General features: G+C 49.6%; 1 protein-coding gene across 4 annotated transcripts in view; it reads right to left on the bottom strand.

The window, feature by feature from the left end:
- KLHDC4 (kelch domain containing 4) overlaps positions 1 to 20,413 on the bottom strand; it is a 57,724-nt gene extending 37,311 nt beyond the window's left edge. Inside the window, exons 1-5 of one of the 4 annotated variants that reach the window (XM_031658036.1) lie at positions 20,212 to 20,412; positions 16,119 to 16,210; positions 11,309 to 11,387; positions 10,089 to 10,187; positions 5,465 to 5,601 (exon numbers count right to left, since the gene is read on the bottom strand). In XM_031658036.1, coding sequence (XP_031513896.1) covers positions 5,465 to 5,601; positions 10,089 to 10,187; positions 11,309 to 11,387; positions 16,119 to 16,210; positions 20,212 to 20,310 — 506 coding nt within the window. In that variant the 5' untranslated portion in view covers positions 20,311 to 20,412. Of the gene's footprint in view, positions 1 to 5,464; positions 5,602 to 10,088; positions 10,188 to 11,303; positions 11,388 to 16,118; positions 16,211 to 20,211 lie in introns of all 4 variants that reach the window. The other 3 variants (XM_031658039.1, XM_031658037.1, XM_031658038.1) reach the window with 3 other exon arrangements.
- Between the last annotated feature and the right edge of the window lie 6,455 nt (positions 20,414 to 26,868).

Below are 26,868 nucleotides of genomic sequence, written 5' to 3'. Positions count from 1 at the left end.
GTCAATTAAAAAAAAAAATGACAGAGGAAAAACAGCCAGAGTAGTCCTCTCTCAGCAGCGGCCACAAAGTGTGTGAACCACAAAGCCCAATTACTGCACCAGGATGCCACACACCACAGCCTAGCCCGTGAAATCAACAGGCCGCCTGCGCCCTTCAGTCCCCTGTACCATTCCCAGCTACACTAGCCCATGACGATCTGGTCACACAGCACTCAGAGCCTGACCAGTCAAACAACCATTCAGAGAATGCTTTCATTCTACTATCATCAGTAACTTACAAAAGCAAAACCTACACTACTTTCATTGTTAAGGATCTAAGAGTATTTTACATGAATATTCTTACTTCTTTTAAGCAGCAGCTAAAAAAAATTCACATCAGTTGAACAGTATTCAAAGTAAGCATGCCTTCTACCAGTGATGGAGGCTGATGGATCACCAGCCATCAGCATCGGGATCGTGGAGAGGGTACAAGGAGGCGTTGGGGTAAAACACAGATTCCTCAACCCCACATCAAACCTGCTCTGAATGGGACTGAGGTCTGGAGCGCGAGGGCAGGAAGGAGCATTCTCCTGGGCTCCCTAGGGGCTACGTGGAGTATGAAGATTGGAGAACCACTCCTCAAGGTCCTCTTCTCTGCCAGCGGACAGCACTGCTGGCCACCATGCCAGGAAAACCCCCCACTGTTCTCTAAGTTCAGAATCAAAACCCAGCCCCTGCAGACGAGTTGCCCACAGCGTCCTCCTATCAGGGCAGGCAAGACTCATTCTGCAAGGCGCCGCAGCTCAGTCCACCGTCTGCCACAGTTATGAAGTGAGGATGAGCACGGAGAACACTTGAGGAAAACCATGAAACAGGAGCGCCCGCACAGGCATCAGCGCTAACAGCCCTCCCTCCACATGCCAGCACCGGCACTAACTGCAGGCTTTTGGGAGAACCATTAGACACAAGGTCAAAAGCTTTCTAAATGTATATGCCTTGCATTTTGATGTTCTGTTAAGTCTCAGGGCTTCACTTGTGGCCCAGGTTGCAGGGCAGTGATGCAATCACAGCTCCCTGCCACCTAGAACTCCTGAGCTCAAGTGATCCTCCCACCCCAGCCTCCCAAGTAGCTGGGATTATACACACGCACCAGCACACCTAGCTAACTTCTTTTTTAGAGATGGGTGTTACTATGTTGTCCAGGCTGGTCTCAAACTCCTGGGCTCAAGTAATGCTCCCACCTCCGCCTCCTAAAGTGCTAGGATTACAGGCATGAGCCACCGCACCAGGCCTGGACTCTACAATTCTACTTCAGGCCATTTTAAACTTGACTGAAGGTTAAAAAAAATAAATGTAACTTCCCAGGGGGTTTAGCGGTTAGGATTTGACACTCTTTACCACCACAGCCCAGGTTTAAATTCTTAAGTAAATAAATAAACTCAACTAAATGGACAGATGCACAACGCTCCCCAGGGGAGGACCGGGGGTGTGATGGTGTCACTGCCTAAATGCGATTTATCAGCAAACACAATCCAGTCAAAATCCTTCTGGACTCTGGCCGGGCGCGGTGGCTCACGCCTGTAATCCCAGCACTTTGGGAGGCCAAGGCAGGTGCATCATAAGGTCAGGAGATCAAGACCATCCTGGCTAACATGGTGAAACCCCATCCCTACTAAAAATACAAAAAAAATTAGCCGGGCATGGTGGCAGGCGCCTATGGTCCCAGCTACTCGGGAGGCTGAGACAGGAGAATGGCGGGAACCCGGGAGGCAGAGCTTGCAGTGAGCTGAGATCGCGCCCACTGCACTCCAGTCTGGGAGACTGAGCAAGACTCCGTCTCCAAAAAAAAAAAAAAATCATCATCATCATTCTGGACTTTTAAAATTAGAATTTGGGGGCCAGGTGTGGTGGCTCATGCCTGTAATTCCAGCAATCTAGGAGGCCGAGATGGGCAGATCACTTGAGGTCAGGAGTTCAAGACCAGCCTGGCCAACATGGTGAAACCCCATCTCTACTAAAAATACAAAAATTAAGGCTGAGTACAGTGGCTCACGCCTGTAATCCTAGCACTTTGTGAGACCGAGGTGGGGGGATCACCTGAAGTCGGAAGTTCAAGACCAGCCTGACGAACATGAAGAAACCCCATCTCTACTAAAAATACAAAATTAGCCAGGCGTGGTGGCAGGAATCTGTAATCCCAGCTACTCAGGAGGGTGAGGCAGGAGAATCGCTTGAACCCGTGAGGTGGAGGTTGCAGTGAGCCAAGATCATGCCATTGCACTCCAGCCTGGGCAATAAGAATGAGACACCGTCTCAAAAAAAAAAAAAAAAATAGAATTTGAAAAACTGATGGTAAAGCTCATGGGAAAAAAAATACATGAAAAAGCATACACTTTAAGTAAATGAGAAAAATCCTCCAACCTATCAAAATATACCATAAAGCTACATAATTAATTAAAATGGCATAAAGAATGATACCAAGAAAAGATCAATGAATCAGAAGAAACCTCAAAAATACAGACCTTCTCCTGTGCACGTACAGTGTGCACACACCAGGTTGTCTGGGTCACTGTGTGAGTGCGCACACTTGCAAGTGTACACACAAGAGCATGCACACGCATGCACACACATGCAGACATGCTCACACACACATACGGGCAATCACACAGGCACACACATGCACAAAGATGCATGCATGCACACACACATGCACACACATGCACACATACACACGTGCATACACCATCACACATGCATGCACGCACACAGGCACACAGAGGTACATGCGCACACACATGCTCACGTGTATGCACGCACGGTCACACGCATGCACACACAGGCACACAGAGGCACATGCACGCACACACGCTCACACGTTCACATACATGCATGCAATCATATGCACACACACACACAGGTGCACACACGCAGGCTTTTTTCCAAGCATATGTTGTTCTGCATCCTGTTTTTGGTACATATTTTGTACATGTTTTTTGTACAAAATAAGAGAAAGCATTTCTTTAGGGTATAATCCTTAAAGCAAACTTGGGGGTCAGGGGACACGTACATTTAAAATTCCATTGAACGGGTGCCACTCACTAAGCAGTGAGGGCATGTTCTCTCCACCCTGCACCCATTGCCCAGCACTGCTCTCGCAGCACCCACCCTGGGGCCTGCCTCGTGATGCCCTCTACCCCGCCTTCTGCTCTGCTTCAGAGGGCACCACCCTCCCTGAATGTAAGCTCTGCTTGATGCTGCAGGTACTTTCTCCCCACCGGTCACTATTTTTAACTTTCCCTGTGGCATCATTTTCCACACACAGACCTTCCTATTTTATATGGGCAAATCCATCCACCTCTTCTAGATTCTGCTGAATGTCTTGCTCAGAAAACCTTAGCTAAGATGTGCTTGGAGCTGGTACACAACAGACTGCAGTCAACTGTCACTGCAAGAGAGGGGGTTGCTCACATTGAAGGTCTTCAAGATGACATCGGGGCAGTGTGGGAGAGGGCAGGCTGAGGCCGTGGGGACAGTCAAGGCGCCTGGTGTTTATGAGGGCAAGGGCTCAGCACCCCGAGATGACTACAAGGTGGGAGAGAACGCAGAAAGGGATGTGGACATCAGCTGTCAAACAACATCCCCTGCAGACCATTTGTTACCGTTGTACGTCTCGTCAGGGCCTTAACGAGGCTCAGCATTAGGCATCTCCCAATCACAAATACGTTAAGCAGCAGTAACCGAATCCTGCTGAGCAGTAGAAATACAGAAATTAAGCAGCTCAGCCTGGCACAGTGGCTCACACCTATAATCCCAGCTACTCAGGAGGCTGAGATGGGAGAATCACTTGAGGTCAAGAGTTCAAGACCAACCTGGGCAACATTAACAAGACCTCCCTCTCTAAAAAAGGAAAAAAAAAATTTTTTTTTTCAATTAGCCAGGCATGGTGGTGCACGCCTGTAATCTCGGCTACTAAGGCGGCTGAGGCAGGAAGACCACTTGAGCCCAGGAGTTTGAGGCTGCAGTAAGGTGTGATCACACCACTGTAACCAGGCTGGGCAACAGAGTAAGACTTTATCTCTTGAAGAAGGAAGAATCAAAGGAAGGAGAAAGAGAGACAGAGAAGAGACAGAGAGAGAGGCGAGAAAGACAAGACCAGAAAGAGAGAGAGACACAGACGCCTCCACAAATGGTGATTCTGGCAAAAAGAGGAGAGTGAAGCACATCATGATCCTGTTCCTGCCCCACCACTCCCTGTAGAGACTGAAACTGGGGGCTAAGAATGGCAACTACATTGTACATTTGCTGGATCACTATTTTAAAAAGTCTAACAGCTTCTACAATATACCTTTAAAACTAGTCTCCTGTGTTAACTACCATAAGCAAACATTCGAGGAATGAGGTCCCACTATAAGGCTATGGTCAAGCCCTCCTCCAGCAGGTGGGCCCAGCGCAGGGAATCTGTCTGCACCCTCCCCATGCACAGCGGACTCTTCCTTTGACTGGTTAACACTCCCGGCCTAGAGCCAGGCGGAGCCGTGGAGCCAGCAGAACAGGCCTCGACATCCTGACGAGACTCACCGCAACATAACGGAGCCCAAACTCCAAGAAACACCCCGAAGTGGCTCATCATGACATAACCAAGTGCGGGCTCCAGGGAGTGCCGCTGCCCTCCAGCTGAAGCCCCCGGACGTGGAGAAGGCCTGCGTGCAGCGGCCTCTCTCCCGGAAGCAAGGGCACTTCCGCTGTGCTGCTTTAATGGCAGAGAGATGGCGTGTGTAAGGGTGGGTCACGGCAGCGGCAATCGAGCCAGGCCACACCTAGGAGAAGGACGCTAACAACTCTACTTTAGTCTGTCATTCGACTAGATTTCTTAAATAACTTACATGCAAACACACCATCTGGCTCTCTACACGGACAGACATGCAGCTCTTGACTAATGGGAGACACCCGTGGTAAACGTGCATCAGAAACCCCGTCAGTGACATTCCCGACAGAAGTAGAAATCAACAGAGGCTGAGCGGGGTTCAAAGACAAATGTCAATGTCCTTCCTGTCTCATACCAGCTCCACGGTTTCTACACCAACACGACACAGAAAGAGGACACCCTTTTAGTCAATGACATATCCCTATGGGGCTCCCCCAGGGCTCCCCTTCCAGCAAGCTGGGCACCCAGAGCTGCCTCCAAGGGTGTAAACAGAAGACCACAGGAGAAGAGCTGCAACACAGGCGAGAGGCTGGCAGCCAACGACAAGAGGAACCTGGAGAACAAAGCCAGGCAGCTGGCGCCCCTACACCTAGCCCAGGCTTCTCTATGAAGGGTCCTGAGAAAACGTGGTCTCCCAGGACCCAGCGAGGCTGGACTCCTGGACTGTGACCCAGGTTCCTCTGAGCCCTGGTATTCTGAGGTCTGTTCCCAGCACTCGGGCTCAGCACACAAGCACAGAAGAGCCACGCCTGGAGCTCAGCTTCTCATCTGGCTTCTTACTTGACTTGTTCCCAGGTCTTGGTGGCCAAATGCAAGACCCAGAGATCCTTGTAGTGGTAGAACTGCTCTCCGTTGGGAGAGGCAAACTCCCCTCCAAAGACCCACAGCTGTCCGCCACCTTGAGGCACCACCACCGCCTGTGAAAAGAAAGGTGACAGGTCAGGGCACAGCCACACAGCAGCAGGGCCAGTGTCATGGGTGACCGGCATGGTGAGCGCTTCAGTACTATCTCAGCTGCCCCCCAACGTGACCGGCCCCACACACAGCCACGTCCTCTCCTGCCTCTGAGGGGAGGATTCCAGAGAAGCACCCTCGTAGGAAAGCATGTCCTCAGTCAAGGGTCTGACAAACTTTCACGGATCCCTAGGTTGCAAAATAAACATCCATTTAAATGTAGACAATGTCATATTCCATTAAAGTGGACACAGCTAGTTACTTTAAATATTAACAGTGGTGTGGTGCAACCTAGCAGTGTTTTCCTTTTACTAATATCTACAATAAAGCTGTCTGCCTGCTCTCGTTAATCCCTTTCCTAGCTATTATGGACCAACTAAATTAGCCTCACAAGTACAATGTGCACGTAAAAGAAAGTGTTTATGGGCCAGGCACAGTGGCTCACGCCTGTAATCCCAGCACTTTGGGAGGCCAAGGCGGGTGGATCACGAGGTCAAGAGATAGAGAGCATCCTGGCCAACATGAAACCCCGTCTCTACTAAAAATACAAAAATTAGCCGGGCGTGGTGGCACACACCTGTAGTCCCAGCTGCTCGGAGGCTGAGGCAGGAGAATCGCTTGAACCCAGGAGGCGGAGGGTGCAATAAGCCGAGACTGCGCCATTGCACTCCAGCCTGGGTGACAGAGCAAGACTCCGTCTCAAAAAAAAAAAAAAAAAGAAAGCGTTTATGTAATGTTTTCTCCTTTTAGAGACAGGGTCTTGCTCTGTCGCCCAGGCTGGAGTACGGTGGTACAATCATCAGTCATCACTCACTGCAGCCTCGATGTCGTGGATTCAAGTGACCCTCCCACCTCAGCCTCCTGAGTAGCTGGGACTACAGGCATGTGATATCATGCCCAGCTGTTTAATTTTTTGTAGCGAAGGGGTCTATGTTGTCCAGGCTGGTCTCAAACTCCTGGCTTTAGTTAATTCTCCCGCCTCAGCCTCCCAAAGCACCCTGGGATTACACACACGAGCCACCGCACCCAGCCTTACGTGACGTTATGAATGATTAATAAAGACTTCAGCACCACAGTAAAGGTGAAGGAGCGCAGTGGGAGTCATGTCCTCCGGGCCACACAGGGAAAGGCACTCTGGCAGCAGGGGATGCCGAGGAGAGAGCAGACCACCAACCAAAAACAAGGGCATCCCTGATAGGTCATCAGACACCACCAGCTACTCCACATGAGGCCCTCCGTGGCCCACTCCCTCTCAGGGCCCCAAGAACTGCGGGCGGCAGAGTCTTTAGGAGAAGGCCCACGTCCACCTGTGGGAAGAGCTGCCTGGACAGACTGCTGGGCTGCAAGCAGAGGCGGAGACCAGGCTCCACCGGGTCCTTCCTCCAAACCTGCAAGTTAAGCAGCGACTGGGGTCCAGGATGAGAAGAGCTCGCTCCTAGGCAGTCCGTAGTAGTAACCACGCTGGAGGGGGACCCTCAGTGCTGCATCTCCACAGGTGAGAGCCGCCCACCCTGCCCAGGTCACGCAGCCCAGCTTCGCGTGACTGTAATGCACCTGGTGGTGTAATTAAGCAAGAAAAAAAGGCCGGGCGCGGTGGCTCACGCCTGTAATCCCAACACTTTGGGAGGCCGAGGCGGGCAGATCACAAGGTCAGGAGATCGAGACCATCCTGGCTACGGTGAAACCCTGTCTCTACTAAAAATACAAAAAACTAGCCAGGTGTAGTGGCGGGCGCCTGTAGTCCCAGCTACTTGGGAGGCTGAGGCAGAAGAATGGCGTGAACCCCAGAGGCGGAGCTTGCAGTGACCCGAGATTGCGCCACTGCACTCCAGCCTGGGCGACAGAGCGGGACTCCGTCTCAAAAAAAAAAAAAAGGGGACAGAGAGAAAAAGCAACCTGAGCACCCCGGCAGCAGGTGAAGCCCCATTTCCCAGCTCAGCCGTGGTCATTTCAGAGTTGGTTCTTTCATAAAAGCCTGTTGCTTTATTCTCTCTCGTTTCGAGGTAAGAGTGAGGATCTAGCAGGATGAAGAATGGTTCCACACAGGGCGCAGAGAGGGCTGGCAAATGAGAGTGCCAACCTAAGGTCAAGTGCGCCCAGGTGGGGCAGACAGTGGTCCTCAGCAGGCTCCCTCCCAGCACCTCTGAGGTGGTGCTTCGCCCGCCCACACTTAGAAACGGCCACAGTGCTGCCCCTCTGCACCGATGCAGTTCCTTTTTGGCCAGACAGCGGGGGCAGGTAGCAGCAGCACACAGGGGTGGCATGTCCCTCTCCACCCCACCCACTTCCAGTCGTTCTTTGCGTCTGTCATCTCAGATGATGACTGACCTGTAAAAGGACAGGTCAGGTTTCCTATCATTCTAAAAGCCCAATAGTCCCACAGGAAGAAATTGACCAATTTACACCTTCACAGCAGACATGATGACTGGCTCAAAGCCGAAACTTAACAAATGTTTTGAATCTAGAGGAAGTTAGGTGGCACAAACATGCCACCCGGTACAACAGAGTTTTAAAATGTCATCTCGTGGAAGACTATTCAATGCCATAGAACAATCCTACAATAATACATCAACGGGAGAGAACACTATAGAAAGAACACATACACGCATGCTCCAGTTTGCATGAAATAGATGCACAGAAATATGAACTGGCTGGGTGTGGTGGCTCGCAGCTCTACTTCCAGCGCTTTGGGAGGCTGAGACAGGCAGATCATGAGGTCAGGAGTTCGAGACCAGCCTGACCAACATGGTAAAACACTGTCTCTACCAAAAATACAAAAATCAGCCGGGCGTGGTGGCATGCGCCTGTAATCCCAGCTACTCTGGAAGCCGAGGCAGGAGAATCGCTTAAGCCCGGGAGGCAGAGGTTGCAGTGAGCCAATATCGCACCACTGTACTCCAGCCTAGGTGACAGAGCAAGACTCTGTGTCAAAAAAAAAAAAGAAATATGAACTGTACGTGCAAAGAAAACATGCAGAAAATATAAATTCACAGTTTAGGGAGAATGGACAATGGACTTTCCTTTTAATCCTTTTCATTTTTTATGGAATGAATACTTATGACTTACATTATCAGTCCCTAAAGCCATTCCTGGCCAGGTGCAGTGGCTCATGCCTGTAACGCCAACACGATGGGAGGCTGATGTGGGAGGACTGAGCCCAGGACTTTGACACCAGCCTGGGTAACAAGCAAGACCCTATTTTTAAAATACAAAAAATAAAGCCATTCTTAAAAAATGAAGTCAAACGGCCGAGCGCAGTGGCTCACGCCTGTAATCTCAGCTCTCAGGGAGGCAGAGGCAGGAGGATAGCTTTAGTTCAGGAGTTTGAGACCTGCCTGGGCAATATAGCAAGACCCTGTCCTCCACAAAAACAAAGACAAAAAAAAAAAAAATGAAGTCAAACTCCAGGCAAAAGAGTGTAACCCACAGCACTGCTCTAACACCCTCTCCTCCATCTTAGTTAGAATCCCAGGCCCGACCCAGTCTGACCCAGAGGACCACACAAAGGCAGGCTGATCAGCGGTCTAAGAGCTTCGTATAGCCTACGCCTCAAAGATAATGAACACCAAGGAACAAAATAAATATGATTCAAGGGAAGATTAAAACTATGAAGACCCACAGGTAAAACTTCCACTCCTGACCGCAATGGAGCACATTAGCTCCCCGCTGTCAACAAGGAAAAAACCAGACGAAACCTATGAAGCAACAACCTCCAGACAACGGGAAGCGGGAAGTGCAGGACTGCGAACCTGAGAGCCAGGAAACATGCCAGGGAGCCCTGACCCACGACTCCGGCCCCTGCAGGCAGCTTCTTCCCTGGTGCAGGGACAAGGGGCCCAGGCAGGGCAGGCGGTCTTGCACAGCTGAGGAGACAAGGACTGGAGTTCAGGGACATGGAGGCAGCTACAAGTGACAGGGCAGAGCACTGGAGAGAGGAAGCCATGGGAGAAAGAGCCCTGGCAATCTGCACGGGGCGTCCCCTGGAGTCTCTGCACACTAAGCTGCACCCCGGGAGGGGGAGACCAAGGAACCACTACTGTGAAGACAAAAGCATCTTCTGAGCTGAGAACTATCTGAGCTTACACAGGGCTTGGAAACAGGCAAGTTCCAACCAGACGAGGTGAAAAGATGTCACTGACCACACAGGTCATTTACTAAAGACTGCAGAAAGGCCACCACTGAGGGCTAAGCCAGCCCTAGAGAGAGTCTCAAAAGGATCAAGATGATCTGCAAGGAACTGAATCACCTGCCAGGACAAAACGCAACACTATTTGACAGATGAAAACATCCAGACACTCAGGCTGGGAGCAGCGGCTCATGCCTGTAATCCCAGCACTTTGGGAGGCCGAGGCCTCCGCACCAGCCGCCCATTGCCTGTCAGCTCTCCATGTGTCTACCAGACTTTCACGTGGGAAGAGGGAGGGCGGCTGAGAGTCAGCGCTGACATTACCTGGTGAGCACAGCGCCTCGGAGGTGGACTGGGGATGTCAACTTTGGTCCAGGCATCCTTTCTGATATTGTAGACATAGAGCTCGTTATACAAAAAAGTCTACAGGAAGGAAGAAGAATGTCAGTGTCACGAATGATACTGTGTCACCTCCAAGACAGTGGTGAGAACAATCTTAATCATGACAGTTCCCTGGGAAACTGACATCCTAAAGCAATGGAAACGATACCAGTAATGCAGGGAGGCCACTGGGTCCCCGGGGGGGCCCTCGGGGATGGTGACACAATGAAAACGACCCACGGCCCAGGAATCTGGAAGGCACTGAAAGCCCTTGCTGTCGTTTACTAGGACTGGTCATTCTCCTAATTCAAGTCTAGTTTTTATGTTTTTGTTTTTTCTGAGATGGAGTCTTGCTCTGCTGTGCAGGCTGGAGTGCAGTGGTGCAATCTCGGCTCACTACAACCTCTGCCTCCCGGGTTCAAGCGATTCTCTGCCTCAACCTCCCGAGTAGCTGGGATTACAGGCACCCACCACCACGCCCGGCTAATTTTTCTATTTTCAGTAGAGATGGGGTTTCACCACATTGGCCAGGCTGGTCTCAAATTCCTGACCTCAGGTGATCTGTGGCCTCCCAAAGTGCTGGGATTACAGGCATGAGTCACCATACCCAATCAAGCCTAGTTTCTAAATGCACGAAAACTGAGAGAGAAAGATGGACAAACCCCCAGGTTTGTCCCCAGCAGTTGAACCCCCAGGGCCCATCCCGGGCTGCAGGGAAGGTGAGCTCCTGCTTTGGTGTTTCACACACAATTGTGAAACACAGGTCTCTCTGGCCTGCTCAAAAATAAAAATTAGCCCTACAATTTATTAGTACTTTCCCTATTTAAGACAACCTGAAAGCTGAGTGTGAAACCTGGAAACCCACTGGGAGGAAGAACGGCAAAGACAACCACAAAGACAGGTCCGCCTGTGAAGAGTGATGACGGCGGAACTGGGGCTCAGTCTAAGTCCAAGGAATGGAGACCCCAGGACCACCGACGTCATCAACAGCCATGCCAGTGCCTAGACCATCCTGGCGACATCTCACATCAGGCTGACAGCTCAAGTGCGTGATACGAGGGGGTGAAGGGGCCAACGCGTATTTGATGTCACTGCCTTAAGTTAACTTTCTATCAAATGATACTCATGCAATATGGGAAGAAAAGAAAAAATATATACTTTACTTTTTGGCCGTTGAAATATTCACCTCCGAAAAGGATTAATTCATCTTTCTCAGGATGAACCGAGAGGGAGGCATTTAACCTACAAGAGACACAAGCGGCAGGTCAGCACGGTCACCCCCAACAACCACCGGAGCGCCGTCCCCTTCCTCACAGAATCCTGTCACCACAGACTGGCTGCCTCTGCACGTCCTGAAAGCAGAGCCTGGCATCGAGAGAGGAAGCAAAGGTGCCACTTGAACACCAACCCCTCTACCAGTGCCCAGGGCCACACTCCAAGGACAGCCAAGGAGCTGGGCTGGCACAGCGTCTGGTTGTCTTAAAAAAAAAAAAAAAAAAAAACCCAGGCAGGAACAAGTCCAGATGCCCCTACTGATGTATCAGATGTTCCAGAACTGTCTTTTTTTTTTTTTGAGATGGAGTTTCCCTCTTGTTGCCCAGGCTGGAGTGCAATGGCACAATCTTGGCTCACCGCAACCTCCACCTCCTGGGTTCAAGTAATTCTCCTGTCTCAGTCTCCCGAGTGGCTGGGACTGCAGGTGCCCGCCACTACACCCAGCTAATTTTTGTATTTTTTCAGTAGAGATGGGGTTTCAGTGTGTTGGCCAGGCTGGTCTCAAACTCTGACCTCAAGTGATCCGCCCACCTCAGCCTCCCACAGTGCTGGGATTACAGGCATGAGCCACTACACCCGGCCCTCAGAACTGTCCTCTTTTAAGAGCCTATTCTCTCAAATCACCTCAAAATTGTTCTAAAAAGTTCAGTATCTAGGCCAGGAGCAGTGGCTCACGCCTGTAATCCCAGCACTTTGGGAGGCCGAGGCAGGTGGATCATGAGGTCAAGAGATCGAGACCATCCTGGCCAACATGGTGAAACCCCGTCTTAACTGAAAATACAAAAACTAGCTGGGCATGGTGGCACGTGCCTGTAGCCCAGCTACTCAGGAGGCTGAGACAGGAGAATCGCTTCAACTCAGGAGGTGGGGGTTGCAGTGAGCTGAGATCGCGCCATTGCACTCCAGCCTGGTGACACAGCGAGATTCCATGGGGGAAAAGAAAAAAAAAAAAAGTCCAATATCTAAGTATTTTAAGTATTTCAATATACATGCCAGATACCTTCCATCTAGAAAATACAAACAACTTTTTTTTTTTTTTTGAGACTAAGTCTCGCTCTGTCCCCCAGGCTGGAGTGCAGTGGCGGGATCTCGGCTCACTGCAAGCTCCACCTACTGGGTTCACGCCATTCTCCTGCCTCAGCCTCCCAAGTAGCTGGGACTACAGGTGCCTGTCATCATGTCCAGCTAATTTTTTGTACTTTTAGTAGAGACGGGGTTTCACCGTGTTAGCTAGGAAGGTCTCACTCTCCTGACCTTGTGATCCACCCGCCTCAGACTCCCAAAGTGCTGGGATTACAGATGTGAGCCACCGCGCCCGGCCAACACAAACAACTTTCTATTTATTTCACATGAGAACAAAAAAAGAGCTATAAGGAAATTCTATAATAATATTATGGGCTGGGCACGGTGGCTCACACCTGTAATTCCAGCACTTTGGGAGGCTGAGGCGGGCAGATCACCTGATGTGAGGAGTTCAAAACCAGCCTGGCAAACATGGTGAAACCTCGTCTACTAAAAATACAAAAATTAGCTAGGCATGGTGGTGGCCACCTGTAATCCCAGCTACTCAGGAGGCTGAGGCAGAAGGACCACTTGAATCTGAGAGGCAGAGGTTGCAGTGAGCTGAGATTGTACCCTTGCACTCCACCCTGGGCGACCGAGCGAGACAGTCTCAAAAAAAAAAAAGAAAAACAGAAATAAATAAAAACATAGGACCACTCCAGTTGAAAATAATGAAAGACACAGTGACTATCTGGCGAGTCACTGGGAAAGATCCTCCCTTCAGAATCCTCTATGATGGTGTTCCCCAAGGATGCTCCATAATGCCAGCTCCAAAAGATGCTTCTCAAACGAAAAACAGGTTTCAAGGTCAAGTGAGTTTGGGAAATCTGAGAACTCTATTTTCCGTTGGGGATTTATTTGCATAGAAACACATCACAGGCTGGGGATTTCTGCAGGAAAGAAACCAGTATTAAAAGCTAAACAAAGAATCACCACATGATCCGGCCATTCGTTCCTAGGCATCGGTTCAGACACCTGTATGCAATGCTCATTACAGCCTCACTCACAAAAGCCAAACAGGAGAAATAACCTAAGTGTCGGTCCACAGATGAGTGGACAAGCTCAATGTGGCATATCCACAGACGGAACAGGATTCAGCCTTAAGAAGAAATAAAGTTCTCACACATGCCACAGAACTGATGAACCTGGACATACCAGGTAAAGGAAGCCAGTCACAAGAAGACAATTCTATCACTCCACTTATGCAAAATCCCTAGAATAGCCCAATTCACAGTGACAGGAAGTTGACCAGAAGTGACCAGGGGCTGGGGGAGGGGAAACAGGGAGTGACCCTTGAAGGGTATAGACACTTGTCCCATCTTTTGACTTCCCTGGGCTACAATGGAAGAATTGTTATCTTGGGCCACACACAAAATACACTAACACTAACAATAGCTGATGAGCTTAAAAAAAAACTCATCATGTTTTAAGAAAGTTTAAGAATATGTGTCAGGCTGCATTTGAAGCCATCCTGGGCTACAGGTTAGATGAAGTTGGTCTAGAGTTTCTATTTGGGGTGATAAAACAATGTTGCAACTGGATAGTGCTAATGGTTTCACAGTGGCATTAAGTAATCCCACTGAACTGCACAGTTTTAATGATTAAAATGGCAAATTCTGGCCAGGTACATTGGCTCACGCCTGTAATCCCAACACTTTGGGAGGCCGAGGCAGCCAGATCACCTGAGGTTGGGAGTTCAAGACCAGCCTGACCAACATGGAGAAACCCCATCTCTACCAAAAATACAATATTAGCCAGATGTGGTGGCACATGCCTGTAATTCCAGCTACTCGGGAGGCTGAGGCAGGAGAATTGCTTGAACCTGTGAGGCAGAGATTGCAGTGAGCCTAGCGCACCATTGCACTCCAGCCTGGGCAACAAGAGTGAAACTCTGTCTCGAAAAAAAGAATAAAGTGTTTCCCAAATTCCTCTGACCCTGAATCTCTTCTCACTGAACACCTAATGATTTTGGCAGAAAAGTACCAAACACAACTTTGGAAACAATCCACACGGGGCCCAAACTGAGGCCCCCACCCAGCCACCAGCGGCACTAGCCCAGGTGTTTCTGCCGCACAGGCAGATGAGGTACTGAGGCAGCTGGTGTCATATCCCTTTTCCAGGTAGGTCACATCAGAGCCAATCCTGAGGGTATATTCACTTAGAAACTGGTCACTCTCACGAGGTTCTCAACTAATACGATTAAGAGGTAGGAGGTTCGAAGTTATTAGGTTACCAAGCAAAAGGTCTTCATCTCAGGAGAGCTGCTTCAGTAACTGCTCCCTCCTATTAGGAAGCATTTCCAGCTGACCCAGGGAACTACCAACACCTTAAATTATATCCTGACATGACATCTGACTTTCAGGCAACATTATTTATGGAAAAATTCTAAAATATCATTTAAAAACAAAACAAAATGTAAAAGGCCAGGCACAGTTACCTGAGCCCAGGAACTCGAGACCAGCCTGGGCAACATAAAAAATGTCTCTACAAAAAAAAAAATAAAACCAATCCCCATTCAAAGTGGCTTTCCTCGGGAGCCCTGGAACGTCAGAAGCCATTTGCTCCAACAACTCAAATGAAAACATGGCCGGGCGCAGTGGCTTACGCCTGTAATCCTGGCACTTTGGGAGGCCAAGGAGGGTGGATTGCAAGGTCAGGTGAGACCATCCTGGCTAACACGGTGAAACCCCATCTCTACTAAAAATACAAAAAATTAGCCGGGCGTGATGGCGGGCGCCTTTACTCCCGGCTACTCGGAAGGCTGAGGCAGGAGAATGGTGTGAACCCGGGAAGCAGAGCTTGCAGGGAGCTGAGATCGGACCACTGCACTCCAGCCTGGGCGACAGAGCAAGACTCCTTCTCAGAAAAAAAAAAAAAAAAAAAAGAAAATGTACATTTACAGCCAGGCACAGTGGCTCATGCCTGTAATCCCAGCACTGAGGCTGGTGGGTGGGACTTGGGCACCAGAGCCATCACATGCGCCTCGTTAATGCAAACGCAGCACAATTGAGACCCCCAACTCCCGACGGGCAACCCCGGCTTCCACTCAGGCCTGCAGCAGCTTTATTAAGACGGTAAATGCTGCAAGGTTAATCTCCTACTGAGGGAAATAAAGCAAACCATTTCTCACTCCAGCTCATCCCACATGTGTATGAAATCCTACAGACTCGGAATGTTTTTACGTAATTTTCAAATTCATTTAAAATGGCTTATACTCAATTCATATTTACAAACTTTTCAAATGAGAATTTAAAAGTATTACAAACACAGCAAAAACCATGGTGATTTTCAGCTTTCTGCCTACAATACGCACTTTTAAAATACCTTAAGAACCAAAGAAAAGCTCACTGGGTCAACACTTTCATCCACACATCACGACCAGTGGAGGAGCTTTCAAAGCTAGCACAGGAGTCCAGAGGCAGCGGCTGTGCTGGAGGCCCTGCTCCCAGGTTCTATGACAGTAAAGCTCAACAGCCTCATTCCATTTCTTCAGAAGAAAGTGACCGAGAACAGGTTTTAATAATGAAAATGTTCCCAGTGCCTAATCATTTACGAAACCTGGTGCTATTTAAAGCAGTTTTTCAATGTATAGAAGAAAAGGAAACAGATAAACTGCGACAAATGCTACTTGCTCACCTTGGTGAGGGCGGGGGGCATGGAGTTTCCACAATCTGAGTCCTCTTGGCATCGAGCGTCTGGAAATGGGCTATGAGCGCTTCCAGGTCTTCCTAGGGCAAGCAAGCAGGCACAGATGAGACTTGTTCCTAAGACCCGCCAGGGAGCCACAGCCTGCCCAGCTTTCCCCCAGTCAGTGTGATTCGACTGGGCTCAGTTACGTCTGTGAATTGTAACACACTGTGCCTGCATCTGAAATGCAGTTTGACACATTCACAAGTAACCAGAGCTTGACCTCAAAGGCAGTTTGCTTAAAGGGTAGATGTGTGCACCAAGTACTATCTCACTCCACACCCCAATGCTCCCCCTGCAAGACCTTCCACTTAGACAAGCCCATCGTGACTTCACCGCAGACACCCTCAGCACCTCTCAAGAGCCCAGGCCCGGGCCGTCGCACCTGCCTGCCTTCCTGTCTCCGGAGCAGGGTCTGATACGTTTCTCTTGCTCACTTGTTTCCTCCACATCCCTCCACCCCAACAAAATAGTAAAATATGAGCTCCACCAGAGCAAGACGGTGTCTGGTTAAAACACTGCCTGCACAGCAAGGGCTCAGCAAATACTTGCTGCAGTCGATCCGTGTAAGATGGTGTCAATTCTTACTACCATGGAGAGTGACTCGAGGCACTGATGTGCCAGCACAGAGGGCAGCAATGGAACCCAGTGTTCCTGCCTCAGTCCCAGTGCCCGTTTCCCAACATTTACGAGACACTCCCATACCACACCCGAGCCTGACATTTCAAGTTCCTTCTAGCCTTCGGTGTCCTTCTTGCCGCTACACACACCTGCAGACCATCTTCCCTCCCCCACACCCATCTCTCCAACCTCACCTCCCACCCTGCCTCACTCTCCAAGCTACACCGGCGTCCTCTCCGCTCCTTTAATGAAAACACCGGGTTCCCTCAGCCCACCACGCCCCACTTCGTGCTTCCTTCAACCCACCCCTCAGTCTCGGGGTGAACGTCAATCCCTCCCAGAGGCTCTCGCAGCAGGGTACACTGCTTAGTATTCTAAACTATGCAATATTTAAAACACACAAGTTACGGAACTTTATCCAAGACACTCCTGTGCACCGTTCCCAGGGTAAGGAATAAAGTGTCACCCGCATGTACCCACCCACACATCCCCCGAAGTAACCATTACCTGGAACTCGGTGCTTATTAGTCTCAAGCTTTTCTTCACACTTTTGTTACACATGTGTATTCCTAAGCAACATATAGTATTGTTTTATCTTTTTTTTTTTTTTTTTTTTTTGATACGGAGTCTCGTTCTGCCGCCCAGGTTGGAGGTGCATGGGCATGATCTCGGTTCACTGCAAGCTCCACCTCCCGGGTTCACACCATTCTCCTGCCTCAGCCTCCTGAGTAGCTGGGACTACAGGCACCTGTCACCACGCCCAGCTAATTTTTTGTATTTTTTTTTAGTAGAGACGGGGTTTCACCTTGTTAGCCAGGATGGTCTCAATCTCCTGACCTCGTGATCCGCCCGCCTCAGCCTCCCAAAGTGCTGGAATTACAGGCTTGAGCCACCACGCCCAGCCATAGTATTGTTTTACATTTTTAAATGTCATTAAACAGACTAGGCACAGTGGCTCACGCCTGTAATCCCAGCACTTTGGGAGGCCAAGGCAGGTGGATCGCTTGAGGTCAGGAGTTCGAGACCAGCCATGACCAACATGGTGAAACCCCGTCTCCACTAAAAAATACAAAAATTAGCCGGCACAGTGGCGCACACCTGTAGTCCCAAACTACTCGGGAGGCTGAGGCAGGAGAATTGCTTGAGCCCGGGAGGTGGAGGCTGCAGTGAGCTGAGATTGCACCACTGCAACACTCGCTCTGGGTGACAGAGCAAGACTCCATCTCAAAAAAATAAAAATAAAAAATTAAATGTCATTAAATGGTATCATACTGTATATTCCTTTCAACTTGTTTTGCTCAATGCAGTTAAACAAACAGTTCAAATCCCAGCATCTATGCGCCAGGAGAGCTCTGCTGCTGCTCCTCGAAGGCAGCAGTCTTTAACCTGGGCTGAACCTCGTCATCATTGGGGGACTGAAGGAGAGCAAGGTGGCAGGGTCTGGGTGACACCAGTGGCCTAGTCAGCAACAGCCTCTCCACAGTGACAATAAGCTGAACGCTGAAAAGACGAGTCAGGCGGAGTATGGTTGGGGTACAGGTAAGACCACAGACAGAACTTGGCATGTTTGAGACACTAAAATAAAGTCATTGTGGCTGCAGTGAGCCCAGGGAGACAGGTGGAAAGACAGGCAGAGGCCAGGACCAAGTGAAGGTGCGAACCAGGTGACCTGATACATGAGTTCTGTGGGAGCAGAATTCCAAGCTGTCCCCAAGATCCCGTTCCCCCCAATAATTCCCAGGACTGCAAAATAATGGGATACCACTCTCGTGATTAGGTTGCATTACAGACACAGCTGAATTTAAAGAGATGATCTTCTGTGGGTCTAGCCTAATCAGACGACCAGTTATTTTAAAGGTTTGTTTCGAGGGTTCATTAAGATAACATACAAACCCCAGGACTGATAGACTCTCTCTCTTAAGGGAAGCTACTGTTACAATCACCTTAGTATTGGGCACTGGAGGGAGACATGAAGATGAGTAAAAACGACAGGTAACTGGCCGGGCACAGTGGCTCACGCCTTGTAATACCAGCAATTTAGGAGGCCGAGGTGGGTGCATCACCTGAAGTCAGGAGTTCGAGACCAGACTGACCAATATGGTGAAACCCGGTTTCTACTAAAAAATACAAAATTAGCCGGTGTGGTGGTGCATGTCTGTAATCCCAGCTACTTGGGAGGCTAAGGCAGGAGAATCGCTTGAACCTGGGAGGCGGAGGCTGGAGTGAGCCAAGATCGCGCCACAGCACTCCAGCCTGGGCAACAAGATGAAACTCCTTCTCAAAAAAAAAAAAAAAAAAAAAAGCAGAAAGCAGATAACAGCTGGTTACTGAGTGCTTACTTTCCGCCAAGCACCATTCTGAAGATGCCACACAGATGAACTGACTTCCTGTGCCACAACCCTGGCCAGCAGGCCATGCTACTGCGGTCCAGCCTGGGCGATAAAGCAAGACTCCGTCAAAAAAAAAAAAAAAAAAGTCAGAGCCTAAGAGGAGTGTGAGGGGAAAAGTCCAACTCCATTATTTAAGAGATGAGGACATGGAGAGATCAATGACTCAGGAACAAAAGGGACAAAGGAATGTGGTCAAGAGCTCCTGATTCAGGACATCTGGTCACACCCCAGTTCCATATCACTTCATGGTTCACCTGTTGGTCTGACTTCCTGTCAAATGGGAGTATCAGTGCTAGGGAATTGACCTGGTTGTGAGGATTAAAGCCCAGGGAGCTGTGCCTGGCACACGGCAGGCCATAAAACTGCCCCCGGTTAGCGAATCCACGAGCAGCAGCCGCACAACACTCAACCCCAAGTTCAGGACGGATCCTCCTGCAGACCCTGGGCTGAGGACCAGAGGGAAGGAGACAACCGTGATGGCTGCCATCAGCTGCTACAGGATACCCCATGGCTCCAGTGCCTTCTTCACTTAACCATCTGCTGCTTACTCCTCAGGGCCGCTGTGATGACTATCTGTCCTCTTTAGAAAAACGAGAAGGGTGAGGTTCAGAAAAGTTAAGAGTCTTACTCCCAGGCCACACATCTTGCAGAGGCAGCCCCAGGCTCAACCTCATGTCGTCCTACGCCAAACCCCTGCCTCTTCTCACCACCCAGCCTACCTTTAGAGGGAGGGAGGAGTGGGAGGAAACGCAGAAAAACGCCCGTGACACCACACGAAGAAAAGCAAGCACGTTAAAGGAGGCAGCTCCGTCGCTCTTCGAGAAGCAGCCAGACACACGTGGAGACTCGGGAGGGGGCGGGCCCCGTCCAGGCTGCCCGGACGCGGCGCCGGGGCAGCTTCTACGGCCTCCAGCTCTCCCGCGGGGCCGGCGCAGCTCCCACGGCGACCCGCAACCCCGGGCGGAGCTGGCAGTCGGACGAGGCTGCACGGCCGCCACGTCGGGCCCCTAGGCCCGGTCTGACTCGCTCACCTCCTCCTTCCGCGAGCGCTTAGACACCTTCTTCTCCATCTTGGCGGCCGTCTTCTCCGCGCCGCGGCCCTTCTTCTCCTTCTTGCCCTTCTTGCCCATCTTGTCGGGTCCCAAGCCGCGATGGGACACCAAGGTACCAAACGGCGCGCGCTCTCCGCCCGAAACCGGGCGCTCGTGGGGCGGAGCTCGGCGCACAGAAATGGAGTCACTTCCGGCCTCGAGTTCGAGTCGCTTCCGGTGGAGGTGCGGCTGGACGCCCTACGAGGTTCAGTCTTGGAGCTCGGTCTTCCGCAGCGGGTTCGGGGGTCTCGAACTCTGCATAAGGCCTCGGAGAAGATGACCCGGCCTGGGCGCAATGGCTGATGCCTGTAACCCTGGCGCTTTGGGAGGCGTTGGCCGGCGGATCGCTTGAGTCTGGAGTTCGAGTCCAGCCTGGGCAACAAAGCGAGAACCACCCCCCCAACCCCGCCCCGCCCCATCTCTACAAAAGAAAAAAAAAACAAACATTAAACGGGCGGTGTCCGCCGGTGGTCCCAGCCTCGGGAAGCCGAGGCGCAAAGACCGCCTGATCAGGAGTTCCAGGCAGCACGCGCCACCGCACCGCAGCTCAACAAGATCCCGTTTTAAAACAGAAAGATGGCAGCCCCGGCCTGACATACTCGGGCCATGCTCGCCATTCTCACGCCCTGTGCCCCCACCTAGCCTGTCCCCGTGTCCTAGGAGACGTGCCCTCTGAGTTTTATTTTTTTATTTTTATTTTTAGAGACAGGGTCTTGCTCTGTTGCGCAGGCTGGAGTGCAGTAGCCATCCGCTCATCAGTAACCCTCCTCGGGCCTCCCTGAGGAGCTGGGACCACAGGAGCCCACCATGCCCGGCTAATTCGCTCTTTCAGCTTTCCCAGGGTGCACGTGCCCCCTGTGAAGGCACGTTGCTTAGCCCTGTGTAGAACTGCCTAAGTGGGTGACTCTTGAGCTAACCCCATTTTTTCCCCTTGGACAAATCAAATGAGTGCTGTGGCCTCATTTCCTAGAAAAAAAATTAATACAGTTACAACAGTTTGCAGACCCTAAGTAAGACAGTCCCGGTTGAGCGCGGTAGCTCATGCCTGTAATCCTAGCACTTTTGGGAGGTCGAGGTGAGTGGATGACGAGGTCGAGAGTTTGAGACCAGCCTAGCCAACATGGTGAAACCCCGTCTCTACTAAAAATACAAAAATTAGCGGGGCGTGGTGTTGGGCACCTGTAATCCCAGCTACTTGGGAGGCTGAGGCAGGAGAATCGCTTAAACCCAGGGGGCAGAGGTTGCAGTGAGCTGAGATCAAGCAGCTTCACTCCAGCCTGGGCAAAAGAGTGAAATTCCATCTTAAAAAAAAAAAAAAAAGATGGCCCCTTCCACCTTCCCACTTAAAATGTGCCAGACACCGTTAGGTACTAAGGACATGTCCTCAAATATCCTAACATGGAGGACTTTTGTTTCTTCATTGGTAGGCTAGAGCTAATGATAGCACCCTGCAAGGGTACTCAATTTGTGGAGCCTGAGAAACAAAGATGGGTAAGATCCAAATGCCTGCTAGGAAATTGTACTCTAGGATTTCCCTCAAATTATGTAAGAAATGGCAAAATCATCTGCAGAGTATGGAATGTTATGATTTGAAAGAGCAGAGTAAAAATGCTTATCATTCCTTAGAAGATGTCATCTTTGGACTGGTAATCAAGGAATAAGGCAAATTAAGGACAAGGACAAGCCAAAATTTGGCAACGGGAAAGCATAAATCAGGAAATAATCTAGTTTATTACTTTGTGTGTGACTCAGCCTTTAATAAATTGTCTTAGGCCGAGCACGGTGGTTCATGCCTGTAATCCCAGCACTTTGGGAGGCCGAAGCGGGCTGATCACGAGGTCAGGAATTCAAGACTAGCCTGACTAATACGGTGAAACACTGTCTCTACTAAAAATACAAAAAAAAAAAAAAAAATTAGCCAGGTGTGGTGGCGCACACCTGTAGTCTCAGCTATTCAGGAGGCTGAGGCAAAATCACTTGAACCCAGGTGGCAGAAGTTGCAGTGAGCCGAGATCGAGCCACTGCACTCCAGCCTGGGCGACAGTGCAAAACTTTGTCTCAAAAAAAAAAAAAAGAAGAAGAAGAAGTTAACTCGGCTGGGTGCAGGGGCTCACGCCTGTAATCCTAGCACTTTGGGAGGCCAAGTTAGGCAGATCACAAGGTCAGGAGTTCAAGACCAGCCTGGCCAACATGGTGAAACCCCATCTCTACAAAAATACAAAAAAATTAGCCAGGCGCAGTGGTGTACGCCTCTAATCCCAAGAACTCATGTGGCTGAGGTAGGAGAATTGCTTGAACCGGGAGGCAGAGGTTGCGGTGAACCGAGATCATGCCACTGCACTCCAGCCTGGGCAACAAAAGCGAAACTCTGTCTCAAAAAAAAAAAAAAGAAAGAAGTTACCTTAGATCCAATCAATGACTAGTCACCGAGCAGCCAAGGAGGAATGATTTTCCAACCAACTCCAAGCCTTGTCCATAAACCTAGTTCTTCAAGAAGAAAAATGAAATTAAGGGAAATAATGAGAAGAAAAGATAGAACGGGTTGAAGGCCACCATGGTCTCCAGCACTGCTTGTAGGAAACCTGTGTGGTGGTAGAGAAAAAAAAAAAAAAAAAAGAACCAGTTAAAAGCTGAGCAGAAAGGAGCAGAAGAATTTCACAGAAAGCCGGCCTAGGCATCCAGGCATGATTATCTTCTATGATGAGCTACAAAAGGCTAACTCCTCACTATCGCCCTGGGGAAATATTTCTGTCCCCTCTAGTGTGCTATGACTTTAAGAACACACCTAATCCTTTAACATTTTTCTAAAAATCCTGGGTAACCCTGAGGCCATGCACTTGAAGCAGAAAGGCCCTTCATTCACAGCTCATCTGTCTGCAGTACATTACAGTGGCACCCACTTCAGGCCGGAGAGAGGCAGAGCGTACGACCTATGGAAGATTTAGGAGGATCTGGTGGACACGGGGTTTAATACTTTTATTATCTGAAAGAAGCTTGAAGCTAAATTAGAAGGCTCTTGGATTACAGGCATCATGGTGATTTACGTGAGATGGAAATTCTCATTACTGAGAAAGACAGCAAATAGAACATCTAAAATGAGATCAGATCCTAAAAACAGTCAAAAGATTAAGTACAGGGCTCTATTTTAGTAAAATTCACATCGTTGAAACTAATGGATTATCTTTAATCTATCCCTAACTCTTAGAGTGTATCTTTTGTGTGATCAGGCGCCCTCTGCTGCCTTCAAGTTGAAGTGCAGAAGAGAAAAAAAATCTGTTAATACTAGACTAAATTTTTGGAAAATATGCTGACTTCTAATTACCCTCACCATAAGTAATCAATGTGATTGGAAGGTTCTGCCAAGCGTGGTATGGATTACGTGGCTCTTTGCACGTTTCCCATCAGGAAAGTGGGAATAATGAACTAGTTCACCTACTACACAGGATTCTTCGGAAAATCAAGTGAAACAATAATAAAGTTTAGGAAAGTAAAAAAACAAAATACAAAGGTTTTTTTTTTTTTTGTTTTTTTAGTTTTGAGGCGGAGTCTGGCTCTGTTGCCCAGGCTGGAGTGCAGTGGCCAGATCTCAGCTCACTGCAAGCTCCGCCTCCCGGGTTTACGCCGTTCTCCTGCCTCAGCCTCCGGAGTAGCTGGGACTACAGGCGCCCGCCACCTCACCCGGCTAGTTTTTTGTATTTCTTAGTAGAGACGGGGTTTCACCGTGTTAGCCAGGATGGTCTCGATCTCCTGACCTCGTGATCCGCCCGTCTCGGCCTCCCAAAGTGCTGGGATTACAGGCTTGAGCCACCGCGCCCGGCCTGTTTTTGTTTTTTGAGACAGAGTCTCAGTCTGTCTCTCGGCCCACTGCAACCTCCAGCTCCCAAGTTCTTATCTCAGCCTCCCAAGTAGCTGGGATTACAGGCATCTGCCACCACACCCAGCTAATTTTTGTACGTTTCGTAGAGATGGGGTTTCACCATGTCGGTCAAGCTGGTCTCAAACTCCTGACCTCACGTGATCCATCCCAAAGTGCTGGGATTACGGGCGTGAGCCACCGCGCCCCGGCCGTACTGAATTTTTTCTACTTCTTTGAATCCATTCCAGAGAGAGGAATCATAAGATTTCCAACTATAATCAGGGATTTATCTACATGTTGCTTATATACAATAAACTGTGTATATTTCAAGTGTGCACAGGTGGCTGGGGTGAGGCAGGTGGGTGCTGAGGAGTCAGAGGGATCTACAGTTGGCCCCTGCCCTCTGAGAAGGGCCACCCACTCAGGAGGGGCCTCAAGGGATGAGGAGAAACGAGGATGGAATTTGTCAGCCTTGAAGTTCCAAAATGGAAACCTGGAAACGTGTGTCCCATCTTCTTCATGAAGATATTCCAATGTCTTTCTTTCTTTTTTTTTTTTTTTGAGCTGGAGTCTCACTCTGTCACCCAGGCTGGGGTGCAGTGGTACGATCCCAGCTCACTGCAACCTCCACCTCCTGGATTCAAGCAATTCTCCTGCCTCACTGTCCCGAGTAGCTAGGATTACAGGTGCCCACCACCACGCCCGGCTATTTTTTTGTATTTTTAGTAGAGACGGGGTTTCACCATGTTGGCCAGGCTGGTCTTGAACTCCTAACCTTGGATGATCCACCCCCCTCAGCCTCCCAAAGTGCTGGGATTACAGGTATGAGCCACCGTGCCCGGCCGATTTGCCAATGTCATAGCATAAAGCAATATGTGATGTTCTTCTAATTGAAACAATAAATTAAAGTGTTTTAATATGTAATAATACTATCAAAGCCAAATAAAAATCTAGAGATGGATCTCTAAACAAAACATCTTGTATGGGAATCATAGAATTACATTTTGAGGCATATCCACAGGCTGGAGTGAACTTCGGTATGTCCAAAGAACAAAGATAAGGTTGGGGGTTTTATTAAAAAGAGAAATGTGGCAGGCGCGGTGGCTCACGCCTGTAATCCCAACACTTTGGGAGGCCAAGGTGGGTGGATCATTTGAGATCAGGAGTTCGAGACCAGCCTGGCCAACATGGTGAAACCCTGTCTCTACTAAAAATACAAAAGTTAGCTGGACGTGGTGACACATGCCTGTAATCCCAGCTACTCAGGAGCCTGAGGCAGGAGTATTGCCTGAACCCAGGAAGCAGAGGTTGCAGTGAGCCAAGATTGTGCCACTGCACTCCAGCCTGGGCAACAGAGTGAGACTCCATCTCAAAAATAAAAATAAAAAGAGAAATGTGGCTGGGCGTGGTGGCTCACGCCTGTAATCCCAGCACTTTAGGAGGCCGAGGCGGGCAGATCACCTGAGGTCAGGAGTTCGAGACCAGCCTGGCCAACATGGCGAAAACCCATCTCTACTAAAAATACAAAAATTAGCTGGGTATGGTGGCCGGGCACCTGTAATCCCAGCTACTAGGGAGGCTGAGGTAGGAGAATGATTTGACCCCAGGAGGTGGAGGTTGCAGTGAGCCAAGATCACGCCACTGCACTCCAGTCTGGGTGACAGAGCGAGCGAGGGTCCATCTCAAATAAATAAATAAATAAATAAATAAATAAATAGAAACTCTTGATTAGTTTGCATTTTTCTAGGGTTTTACAAAATGGAATCCTACAGCTAGGGACAGTGACTCATACCTGTAATCCCAGCAGTTTGGGAGGCCGAGGTAGGTAGATCACCTGAGGTCAGGAGTTAAAGACCAGCCTGGCCAACATGGTGAAAACCCGTCTCTACTAATAAAAAACAAAAATTAGCCAGGCATGGTGGCACATGCCTGTAATGCCAGCTACTTAGGAGGCTGAGGCAGGAGAATTGCTTGAACCCAGGTGGCGGAGGTTGCAGTGAGCCGAGATGGTGGCACTGCACTCTAGCCTGGGTGACAAGGCGAGACTCGGTCTCAACGAAACCTCCCCAAAACCCACCATTTAAAAATGAAGCAATGCTGCCTTTTAAGGAATGTAGTAGATACAAGTTATTTGGACCATTCCTCTCATTCAAAACAACAAAAAAATACTGGATAAATGTTGAAATAACATCAGAAAGGCATCTGAAAGCTAATAAGGCATTACCAAGTCAGACCTTAATGGAAAGGAGCAACAAAAACAAGCCATTGGGCTCTGAGACAGCTTTTACTTTCACACATGAGCCAGTCTTGCCATACTTAACTTTGGTTTTGACAGCCTCCAAGGGCAAGATAAATGTAATCAAATCCAAGGGTGTCCAAGGTGGGATATAAGAGAGAACTCCCCAGATTAAGTCAAGATTTCAAGAGTTCTGCCCCAAAAGGGTAAGATTGAAGCAGGCATCACCCTACCCCCGTGACCTAAGGAACCACAGAAATCAGCTCAGTGCTGTGGGAGACGATCTCACAGCCTGGCCAATTTGTATATTTTTAGTAAAGATGGGGTTTTGCCATGTTGGCCAGGTTGCTCTCGAACTCCTGACCTCAGGTGACCCACCCGCCTCAGCCTCTCAAAGTGCTGGGATTACAGACATGAGCCACCGCGTCCAGCCCCTGTAAGCCTTTTAAGGAATCTTAAAATCTCTAAGGAGGCTGGGTTTCAGACGACCAAAATGACAAGATAT

Source organism: Papio anubis, chromosome 18 (genome assembly GCF_008728515.1).
Source record: "Papio anubis isolate 15944 chromosome 18, Panubis1.0, whole genome shotgun sequence".
NCBI lineage: Eukaryota > Metazoa > Chordata > Mammalia > Primates > Cercopithecidae > Papio > Papio anubis.
Note: the sequence above shows the minus strand (reverse complement) of the source record. Positions and strands in the feature narration are given on the sequence as shown.